The sequence below is a fragment of the Mirounga angustirostris genome, unplaced genomic scaffold, assembly GCF_029215605.1.
Source record: "Mirounga angustirostris isolate CCGP_5_RB_7025 unplaced genomic scaffold, mMirAng1.0.hap1 SCAF_3, whole genome shotgun sequence".
NCBI classification, from domain to species: Eukaryota; Metazoa; Chordata; class Mammalia; order Carnivora; family Phocidae; genus Mirounga; species Mirounga angustirostris.
The window spans coordinates 36064692-36076707 of record NW_026991711.1 but is presented as its reverse complement, the minus strand read 5'-3'; the positions used below and the strand labels follow the sequence as shown (position 1 = coordinate 36076707).

The 12016-nt window shown below is 37.8% G+C and overlaps 1 protein-coding gene across 2 annotated transcripts in view; it reads right to left on the bottom strand.

Moving 5' to 3' along the window:
• KLHL1 (kelch like family member 1) overlaps positions 1–6464 on the bottom strand; it is a 360073-nt gene extending 353609 nt beyond the window's left edge. For both annotated transcript variants that reach the window (XM_045867545.1, XM_045867546.1), the window contains exon 1: positions 5956–6464. In XM_045867545.1, the coding sequence (XP_045723501.1) occupies positions 5956–6455 (500 nt within the window). In that variant the 5' untranslated portion in view covers positions 6456–6464. The remainder of the gene's footprint in view (positions 1–5955) is intronic.
• Positions 6465–12016: the final 5552 nt, after the last annotated feature.

Genomic DNA, 12016 nt, shown 5'->3' with positions numbered 1-12016 from the left:
TTTAAGATTTATTTATTTATTTTAGAGATTGAGAGAGGGAGAGTGCACACACATGCATGAGTCGGGGGGAGAGGCAGAGAGAATCTTCAAGCAGACTCCCGACCCAGCACGGAGCCCCACATGGGGCTCAATCCCAGGACCCATGAGATCATCACCTGGGCTGAAACCGAGAGTTTGCCCGCTTTTCTGACCCAGCCACCCAGGCTCCCCAGAAGCAGATTTTCTGTCATAAAGCTCTCTTTTGGATTCCAAAATTAAATTAGTTTTCCCTAAGTTATTTCCTCATAGTTTTGTTTAATTGTAAAGTAAAACACACGGAATGATCCATACTTCAGGAAAACATTGAGTGTCTTCTAACGGGCCAAGAAGTCCTCTTTGAGCCTTATCAGGCATTGTCCTTCACTGTTATTTTAAGAAGTCTATTTAACATTCAAACACAGCCTCATTTCAACCAAGGGAATAAGAAAACTCCTTCAGCATAACCTTACCTATAGCCTCTTTTCTTCTGTTCTGTTTGTTTAAGCAGAGGGAAAGAATTGGCAAAGGGGCCCCGAATATGGTATCTGGAGTCAGATAGCAAGGCTTAAAAGGGCAGCTATACTACTTAGAAGCCTGTGATTCTGGGCGAATTAAGTACCTGTCTATATCTCAGTCTTCTCATCTATGTAAACATTATACCTAAGGGATACATAATTGTGCCAGAATCAAAGGACTGTTCTGAATATTAAGTTGCACAATATAAATATTCAACATGCTATCTGGCAAATAGGAAGTTCTTAATCAGTGTCACTCATTATGATTATGACAAATATTTATTCACTTAACAGTATTTATTGAGTAACTACATGCTCTATGCTAGGGACAAAATGATGAGCAAAATAGAAATATCCTATCCACTGGGCAATTTTTGTTAGAGACAAACAATAAAAACAACATAGATATTAATATATGGTTACAGGTTACAAGGAGAAATTGAAGAAAAAGCAGAGGGCAGTTACTCTAAGAATGTAAAATAAGCAGATGTAATGAATTTGAAATTTTTTAATTAATTTGCTTAGGGGATCAATGAATGCTTCTTTGAGAAAGGTACAAAGCTCTTATTCAAGACATCTCAATGATAATTAAGAATGAACTCAGAAAAGGGTGGGTTGAGGGAAGGAGACTATACAAGGGGACAAAACAAGTGTGTGAGGCTCAAAGGTAGAGGAAAACATTAAGGGAGGACACCGAATCTGGAAGACAGAGGGGGTGGGGGAGGTTGGTGAGTGAAAGAGCTCGATAATAGACAAGGGACAAGTCATCCAGGGCCTAGCTATGCACAGTATGGATTGGGGTCAGAGGGTAGTGGAAATGCTTTTTTCCTATGACCTAGCAACTGCACTCCTGGTTATTTACCCCAAAGACACAGATGTAGTGAAAAGAAGGCCCATATGCACCCCAATGTTCATAGCAGCAATGTCCGCAATAGCCAAACTGTGGAAAGAGCCGAGATGCCCTTCAACAGATGAATGGATAAAGAAGATGTGGTCCAGATATACAATGGAATATTACTCAGCCATCAGAAAGGATGAATACCCAACTTTTACATCAACATGAATGGGACTGGAGGAGATTATGCTAAGTGAAATAAGTCAAGCAGAGAAAGTCAATTATCATATGGTTTCACTTATTTGTGGAACATAAGGAATAGCATGGAGGACATTAGGAGAAGGAAGGGAAAAATGAAGGGGGGGAAATCGGAGAGAGAGATGAACCATGAGAGACTATGGACTCTGAGAAACAAACAGGGTTTTAGAGGGGAGGGGGAGGGGGAATTGGTTAGCCCCGTGATGGGTATTAAGGAGGGCACGTACTGCATGGAGCACTGGGTGTTATACAAAAACAATGGATCGTGGATCACCACATCAAAAACTAAAGATGTATTGTACTGTGACTAACGTAACATAATAAAATTAAAAAAAAAAAAAGGAAAAAAGAAAAAAAAAAGGAGAGCCAGGGATGTGGCAAAGTATTTCAGATTTTCATTTTATAATTTTCATTCACTCCACTATGGAGAATGGATTAGAGGTGGCAAAATTAATGAGGGAAGACAATGCAAATGGCAGTGGTAGAAGTTGAGTTAAAAGGGGACAGTATCTTAGAATTAGGTACAGACAATGGAGAGATGGAGGGATACTGGACAGATAGAGGAGGGAAATTTTTTTTTTAAGATTTATTTTATTTGAGAGACAGACAGACAGACAGAGTGGGGGAGGGAAAGAAGGAGAGGGAAGGAGAGAAAATCCTCAAGCAGACTCCCCACTGAGTGTGGAGCCCAATACAGGGCTCAATCCCAGGATCCTAAGATCATGACCTGAGCTGAAAACAAGAGTCAGACGCTTAACCAACTGGGCCACCCAGGCTCCCCAAAGAGGGAAATTTTTGAAATAAAAGTGTCAGTACTTGGTGGAATATTGAAAACGATGTGGAAGAGGACGTTGGCTAATATGATTCTGGATTTTTGGCTTGCACAACCTAATGCATGGAGAGCTGTTCTCTGAGATAAAGAAGGAAAGTGAGCAAGAGAGAGGGGGAGATTATGAGCTCAGTTTTGTACATGTTTTATTTATACTGTGTCTGCAATATCCACAAGAGAGGTCAAGCAGAGAGGTGGGTGTCTGAGACCGGGTGGGGGAGGGGGGAGAGGGTTGGAAGTGGGCCGGTCCAGATTTTGAGATGCAAATTTAGAAATACAGTTTATGGACAGCAACTGAAACTGTGGAATCCAATGACTGCATTATGTGAGAACTGAGAAGACTAAAAAAGCAAGCAGCTGAACATGGCATCTCCCTTTCCACTCACCTTACTACAAACTGCAAGAATATAAATATTTCTCTTTGGTTCTTAGTTCACTACATATAGAATTTTGGATAAAAATATCCACACCAAAAATGTATGATAATCTGAAGAGCTAGGAAATTATAAACTTTCCAACAAAAGTTCAGAACTAAGTAGAAAAAACAAATGTCTTAATAACATAGGTCAGGAGCCTATTACTGTACATTAGAATTCTTAACGGTGTAATAAAGTATTAGAATACTGAGATCTGTTTATGTATGCCTAGTAGGTTGGGATAAGATAAAGGCTGGGTTTAGGCAATCAATTAGTTTACCAGTGTCTTCTTGCTACCTTTATGCTTAAACTCCATTAGAGTTTGACCTTTCCAGAATTTCTGAGATTATGGGCAGTTTTCCCCTGAGCATCCTCCAGCAGCTGTTTGAACAATAAGTTAAACCAACCGAGCTACTTATACTTGTCTAAAACAATGTTCCTAACTAGCATGGGACCAGATGAATAAAAAGATCAGAAAATGAAAAGAAAAGAAAGGGGCCAACTCTTGTTTTAGATGAGAAGATTAATTTTGCATATAAGTCAGAACTGATAAAACAAAATGCTAAATATCAAATGTGACATCACAATATGGTGATATAATAATGACCCATGTAATCAAAATTATCATGCAAGATTTAGATAGTTTATGCACTCATTTATCATTATAAACACTATGTAGAGTCCCTGCATGTGCCGTGATAGAAACAAAAGTAAATCCACATTACTGACTATTTTACATATTATTTTTCATTCAGTACTTAACTCTAGAAATGCTGTCTCTTCTGAAAAGTGAAACCTATACTTACCACATATTAAAATTTATACATTTATAATTGTACTATATATATAATATCTATATATAGTGACTATCAAGTTTAGTAGCATGGTTTCGATCAATCATGAGCACAGAACCAATGCTCCATGAAGGTTTGGGAACTCATGAAATCCACATTATCAGTGCTAACTGATTTGTCCAGTGAGAACTTTAAATTTATCTAAAGGATTTAAGTCTTAATAAGAATTTTAAAATCAAATTAGACCTGATTTTCAATATTTTATACATGTAAGAACTCATAGGACCCCCTCATTCCAATAGCAAAGATGGTTTTAATGGTGCTTGCTTATTTTCAGAATTCTTTTCACTTATGATTCTTTGTGAATAAATACACTGATGCATATTCAAAAGTGAGGGACCAGAAGTCACACCTGATGGGTGTTTTGTCCCTGAGCTGTATTAGTTATTAGTTTTATTTTTTATTTATTGTAATTTCTTAAGGCAATATTCCATATTTTCAAATTCTTCAACTTACATGAAAATCTTCAGAAATTACTGATGACAAATATGCCTCATTGGCTTAAATGTATTTGTTATAAAACAAATTTTTAAAAATTATCTAACATTAATGTTTCAGGTTACATATTTTAAGCTGATTGGAAGACTTTACAAAATTGAAAAAAAATCTATTTTTTCGGGAATGTTTGAGTCACAAAAATATTAATTTCAATATAGTAATTAGTAAATATTTAACCTAAACTGATTTCTTTTAAATATATAAGTTGAATTGTTAAGTGCTTATGATTTCTGAAAACTGGAAAAAAAGAGGTTTATATTTTCTACATTAAAGGGGGTAAAGCTCAACATATTTTGTTGATAAAAGTTCTAAAATTATAATAAGTAATGATACATAAATCAAATTACTTTATGGTACTAATGGTACCCAAGTTATAACCATTTTGGTAAAATATCTTACTTAATTGAATAATAGATAAACTTGTATTTAGGTCTGCTGTATATGGAACAAAACTTTGTCATACTTGTAAATTTTAAATTAAATTTCTCCCTCTTTAATAGTATTACATTATAGGAAATGTCTTCATATATTAGACTATGTTCAAGGGTCTTGAAATTCAAATTCAAATCCATATTATCCTCATAATTGAAAATTTTAAGGATGATTTTTTATCTCTTTAACTTCACATTTGTCAACATCATTGAAGAGCACCTACAGTATTATTTTGCTCTATGCATTCCTTTTGTGACTTAATCAACTTTATAAGAAGCTGATTCAATCAACCAGAAGTTTAAAAAGTTATTTCTGTTTCTAATTTGTTATTGAGAGGCAATTGAATTTTATTAACATATTCATTATCATTTTCCTCTGGTCCCTGTGTTTCTTCAATAATGTATTCTGATATCATATGAATTTAAAAGCAGATCTTTTCATATCCTCACTATCTGCCAAAAGTAGTAATGATCTAGTGCAGAATAATGAGTCAATTCTCTAAAAATGTGAAACTCAGAAGTTTTATGTGTCTTTCAAGTCTTGAAAGTAGAACTCTACTCAAATAATGTAATAGTAGAAATATACAAAACACAAATGTTGACCCACTTCCTAAAGATATACAATCCCATACTTAGCCAACAAATCAGGAGAGCTGAATGCAAAGGGGCTCAGCAACAGTTTAATTCTAAGACTTTGAACGAGGCAAAAGTGAACATGAAGTAGGATAAAAAGGGAGGTTAGGATAGAGAATAACAACACTGTATTTCAGACAAGAAAAAAAAAAGAGAGAAAATACTGCTGTCCAATGGCCTCATTTGCCCACCTCATTAGTCCTGAAATATAGATTCAAGACACAGGGATCCTGGATAACACACTAAGTCAGTTTCTAGGCCCATACAGGAGATCCTTCTGAATGGTGTTTAAAGCAAGTTTCACCTCACATCAGATAACTGGAGGATTGATGTGATATAATGGCAGAAGATGACAGAAGAATACCATCATCTCAGAAATATGAGAACTGCTCCACTTAGAGATTTACCAAAATGCATATTGTGATTACAACTCTGAAACCTTACAAAAAGAAAAAAAAAATATGAATGAGCCAGTAAAAATTAATTAGCAAACTTTTAGTGAGATTACAACTTGGGTAAGAAAAACCAAGCTGGCATCTCTCAATCAAAATTTTCCACCTGAAACGTTTTAGGCTTAGTAACTACCAAAGCACACGGGGGGGGGGGGGGTTGAGGGGAAGCGAGTGGAAATTGGGAGATGCTAGATGCCCCGTGGGGACTTACTGTACCTGTGTCCGCATCCTTCACCTGTTGCCTGGCTTGAGTTGGCCGGCTCCACTTTGAGCTCTTGCAGGACCAGCCCTTTATCGTGTGGTCCAGGAAAGTCCATGCCTGGCACCTCCTCTTCCTCTAGAGACTCCACGTAGAAGAGAGTCCTGGCTGGCTGTTGGGTGCCCTGCCCCGGTGCCCCTTGCTGCAGCCTTGTGGCCACTGGCAGCAGGGTGCCATTCAGTGGGTTAAAGGAAGAGGAGGAAGAGGGCGGTGAGGACGACGAAGAAGAGGAGGAAGAGGAAGTCTTCTTCCAGAAAGTGCTCACGCTGCCCTTCTCTTGGCTTTTGAGCAGGCGGCTCTGGCTGGGTCCCCAGTGCTCGAAGCTGCCGCTGCCGTCCTGTTGCAGGCAGCCGCCCCCCGCCGGGCCGCCAGGGGCTGGCGACGGGTGGCTGAAGAGTTTCCAGCGGAGTCGCAGGATGTGCTTCACATCGAAGTCTTTTCGCCCAGAGCCTGACATGCTTGACGCAAGAAGGCAAAGAGACCTCAGCTGGCGCGGAAGTAGACGGGCCAGCTGGTGGGGGAGGCCGGCGGAGCCCGGGGTCGGAGGAGGAGCACCGCGCCCTCTGCACCCCGGGAGCACACGCGGCGAGGCGGGCTGCGCGCCCTGCCAGGCAACCACCAGGGCGCGGACGGCAGAGCCGCGCGGCTCAGCTGCGGTCAGGTCCGGAAGGACCCGCGCGTGGGGAGCCCACCGGCTGAGAGCAGAGGCAGGAGCCGGACGCCGAGGGCAGAGATTCCTCGATCCGCGCGCGGGGGCCCCGTGGTTACGGCAGGGAGGGACGACCCTGGTGATGGAGGGGCGCGAAGACGGGAGGTCTGCGCGCTCCGAAGCTCGGGGGGCGGCGGCAGCAGGATACACCTCCCTGGGATGCACCCGTGACAGAGCCTCAGTCGGGAAGGTGTCGGCTCTCCTGTCCTTGCAGCTCAGAGTTCAGTGTCTGGAGGGCGCAGAGCGAGCGAGCCCCAAGTCAAGAAGAAGTGCACCCCCTAGTCTTCCCGGTGCACCTGCGCCCCTGTCCCTGGCCTCTCCGAGGATGCTCTGAGAGCCTGCCGGGTATCTTTGAGAAAGTCAGATGCCTTCTGCGAGGCGAGAAGGGGTGGTTTTACAGAGTCAGTTTGTAAAAGAGAAGAACAAATATTCCAGAAAATATAGGGAGGCAAAAGGAAAAGCCCGCCCGTGAAGCTGTCAAGGTCCTCACAGTACAATTTTCTCTCTGCCTCAGCGCCTCCTCCTCCCCTGCAAGTGACGCAGATGTGCACTGGGGCCTATACGGAGAGGTGGAGGGAGGGAGGGAAGGCTTCAATCTTCTTTATGCAAGTGAGTCTGCTGCTCTTATTGTCCCCTTGCTAGGTCCTGTCACCTTTTTTCATCCCCCTTCCTCACTACATTACTGTGTAGCAATAAAAGAAAAGCAAACAGGCATTATGCTTTAGCATCAGTAAACACCAAACATGAATCATGGCAGCGTAAACTTAATAGGCTGCCATCGGTTTGCAGGTTGCAGGTTAATGGCTTGAATTATTTAATAAACCGCATCCTTTAACCTTTAGCCTTAGTTTCTCTGTAGTGAGATACAGAAGAAACAGTGGTGCTGGCGTCAAAGTGTGATAATGCCACCATTCTGACACTTACATTGTGATTCTGCCATTAATACACTCAGGCAGCGCTTCACCCTGGGGGCTAGAGGCTCACACAGTAGAAATTTTAAGATGGGCATCTGAGCGCAGGGGACGACTTTTGCAAAATCAGTGCATTTGGTGTGTAGCCTTAGAATGAAAGCTGTTCTCGGGGTAAACCAAGCAGTGGAATAAAATGATAAAAGAGAATTTCAAGGCAAACCTTCCGGTGCATAAATTATGATATTGAATGCATAGAAGAGTTTAGGCAATGAACAAATATATCCCAAGGCTACTATCCTTCAAAAATCTGTTTGAAGAAGGGAAGATGTGTTTTCCTTTATACCTATATTTAGAATGAGGAGGATTATGATGCCTTTCTAGCTATGACTACTTGGACATTTTTCATCTTTTCCATTAATGAGCCATTAAAATAGAACCCAGTCACCTTTGCTGAAGGCAAAGGAGGTCAGAGAAGCAGCAAGGTCCCCAAGCCCACCAGAAATGTGGTTGTTGTCCATTCATGAAATTCACAGCTTCAGCAACCCCCCAAAGGCTCAGAAATCAAATATTAAAGTGCAGTTATATTACTGTTCTGTTACTCTGTTGTTGAGCAGTAAACTTAAATAGAAACCAAAGATAAATATGAAGTCCTTCCTAGACAAAGTTGGACATTTTAATAAAACAAGAAATTAAGCACACATTTTTTTCCCCACTTTTAGGGGAAGAAAAATCACTGTTGTGCATTTTAAATATTGATTTATGCCACAACAGCTGGAGTGCAATCCCCAGTGCCTTGATATTTCTTTCAGTATTCAGTGTTAAAAAAGAAAGAAAGAAAGAAAGAAAGAAAGAAAGAAAGAAAGAAAGAAAGAAAGAAAGAAAGAAAAAGAAAAAAAGCCCTTTAAAGCAAACAATGGTACAGATCATTTTTATCCAAGAACTGAATCAAGTATTTCCCTCAGGGAAGAAAACACTGTATGAAATTACACATCACAAACAGGACAGAGAAAACTTTCCATCAGAGGTAATGTAGAAATTTCAGATGCATATAATTAAATGATTTCTATAGAAATTGATGCTTCATAGATTTTCTAACTTGATATAATTTTTAATTTAATTAAAATAACAAAATAACAAAAATAATACCAATCTGTTATATGTATATATTCTTCATTAATTAACATCTGTAATCATTCAAAAACTGTAATATAAAATTCATTTTTGTTGGTATTCTGAAATTCCATTTTGTATTCCTCTTTTATTCTGTGATACTGCTATTAACTATTATACAGCTTAAAAGTTGTCTATTTAAAGGTCAGTAATTTATGTGATCCAAAAGAGATGCAATATTGAGTTTTATTATAAAGGAACATGAATTAAAATATTAAGGCATATTTAGCAAATGATGACTAATATAGTTAGTCTGGTAGTGATATTTAGTACATTTTCTTAGTCTTTGGTAGTCTTGTAGTAATATTTTGTGTGCTGAAAACACTGTTGCAAGCTTTTATTTAAAATAGCTACTTTTTTATACTTACCAATCTGTATACAATAATCACTCTTGTTGAGGAACATATTTAAACATAATTCATTTAAATTACCAAGTAAAATATATAGGATTTAGAAAATAGAGTATGCCTGAAATTATGTTAAAGTGAAATGATTGAAGATGATTGATTATATTCTTAAACTTTAGTATTTATTTACTAATTATTATTACTATACTGTTAGTGGGAAAGAAGAAGGGAAGGGGGAGGAAGGAAAAATGAAGTAATAAAGGAAGGAGAAAAGGAAAGGAAAAGACAGAGGAAGAAAGAAGGAAGGAAGGAAGGAAGGAAGGAAGGAAGGAAGGAAGGAAGGAAGGAAGAAGAAGAAAGAAAAGAAAGAAAGAAAGAAAGAAAGAAAGAAAGAAAGAAAGAAAGAAAAGAAAGAAAAGAATGAAGGAAGAAAAGAAAAAGGAGAGGGAAAGAAAAGAATCAATTTACTAAGACATCATGACTTAGCTTTTCATATTAGAAAAAATCCTTGAAAAATTATGCCTTTTGAAATACTGTACTCATTAATTTATTTACTCACTATTCAAAATTAAAAAAAAAAATTAACTGAGCACTTACTGTATACTGGGTCCAATGCCAAGTATTAGCATATATGGAAGAATTAGGTTCCTTGCAACTGGCTGGAAGAGCTAACAAAAAAGATTGTTTAGCCAGTCATAATTAATAATTGACTTGTACAGGGCACCTGGGTGGCTTAGTCGTTAAGTGTCTGCCTTCAGCTCAGGTCATGATCCCAGGGTCCTGGGATCGAGCCCCGCATCGGGCTCCCTGCTCTGCGGGAAGCCTGCTTCTCCCTCTCTCACTCCCCCTGCTTGTGTTCCCTCTCTCGCTGTGTCTCTCTCTGTCAAATAAGTAAATAAAATCTTAAAAAAAAATAATGGACTTGTAAGTCAAATTAAGATTTAAGATAACCAAGATTATAAGGAAGAGGACATTGACATAATAAAGATCACTTTTTAAATTTTATTATGTTATGTTAATCACCATACATTACATCATTAGTTTTTGATGTAGTGTTCCATGATTCATTGTTTGCGTATAACACCCAGTGCTCCACTCAGCATGTGCCCTCTTTAATACCCATCACCTTTTAAAAAGAATCTTAATAATCACATTACATTTTGTTTTAAAGACAAAATCAATTCAATTATTCTAATCCTATTTAATTAAGTTGAACTGTCATTTTAGTCAATCAGGATCTTTCAAATGAGTGTTCATATTATTGCCATAATACCCTGACACAACCTTAGCAAAAAAGATCAATCGGGATACTAAAAATCTGGAGGATGCTCAAGCATTTATAACTATACACAAGTACAACACTCTTTACATAATTATTAAATCCAACATGGATATTAAATATGCCACACTAGAAATTCCTATAACTCAAACATTTAAGCAATAAACAAAATTGGATTTAGACCCAAGCATTTTCTTGGTTGAGGACTTTTCCCTTAGTAATTGTCTTCTAAACAGAGTTAGATGTGTGCTTATCCAGGAAAAGTGAATTCTGATTCTTTTCCTTTTGACAGCCCTTCTAGAATGTCAAATAAGTTGCCTCCAAATAATAACATTCAACAAAAGCATTTAAATGATTAATTATGATCCAATTTGAATGATCATGCCTTATGATGGTGCCTGTATTTTTTGTTTTTGTTTATCTTTGTTTTATTTTAATGACACATATGTATGTACATTACTAGAAAATATCACTTAAAACAAGTGAATATTATTTAAAATGAGTGTACAACATTGTGGATGTGGAAATTAAATGAAGATCCTTTTGTAATGACATTTTCTTTCCAAAAATGAATGAAACACAGTAACATACAGCACTAATATCAAGTGATTTTATGTATACTATCAAGGACTCCCACTGTTTCTTAAAACAAATAAACATAACCTGTTCAAAATCTATTAATCTTCATTACAGTGTAAGTATAGTTTAGTTAAGTAGCAATTGAGTGACTGCTTAATAAACATCCTTTGTAGGTGTTAACTGATCCTCAGGGGTCATTTTAATCCACTCTACCTCTTTGGTTTATTTGACCTTTTGATTTGAATCAAGAAATAAATGCATATACTTGAGAAATTCTCATATGTAAATTGCTGAGTTAATTGCATGAATGTAGGAATGCAAAATGGCACTAAAATAATGCATTCATATTTAGTTAAGTACCTTTTTATCTCCTAAAGTCATATGCAGAATGTCCAAGGTGGTTTGGGAAAATTCATTATTTTGACTTTGGTACTAGGTCTTGTTTGGTTAATCACACTGCTCAGGGTAATATGATATGATTAAAGGAACCCTTACCTCTTTTATGAAAATACTTCCACAAATATATAAATATAGATTTATATATATATGGGCATATTTAATGTAGATATAGATATATTTGATATATTTAATGATTTTTCAAGAATACTTTTTTATTTTATTTATTTATTTGAGAGAGAGCACACAAGCGGTGGGGAGGTGCAGGGAGAGAGGGAGAAGCAGGCTCCTCGCTGAGCACAGAGCCCAACCCAGGGCTCAATCCCAATCCCAGGACCTTGAGATGCTGACCTGAGCTGAAGCATATGTTTAACTGACTGAGCCACCCAGGTGCCCCTCAAGAATCCTTTCTACTGTAGAAAACATTTGGGGGAATCATATTACTTATTTTCTATAATATAGCAATCTTTTAAAGAGAAAATTGCTTATTAATTAATACTTTATATTTTCCAAAGTGTTATGATTTCCATAGTATAAAGTAATTTCATTATTTTACACATTTTACTTAAATTTTCCAGGATCACTCTGAGATAATGTGTGCCCCCATGAATTTTTAACCATTAATAT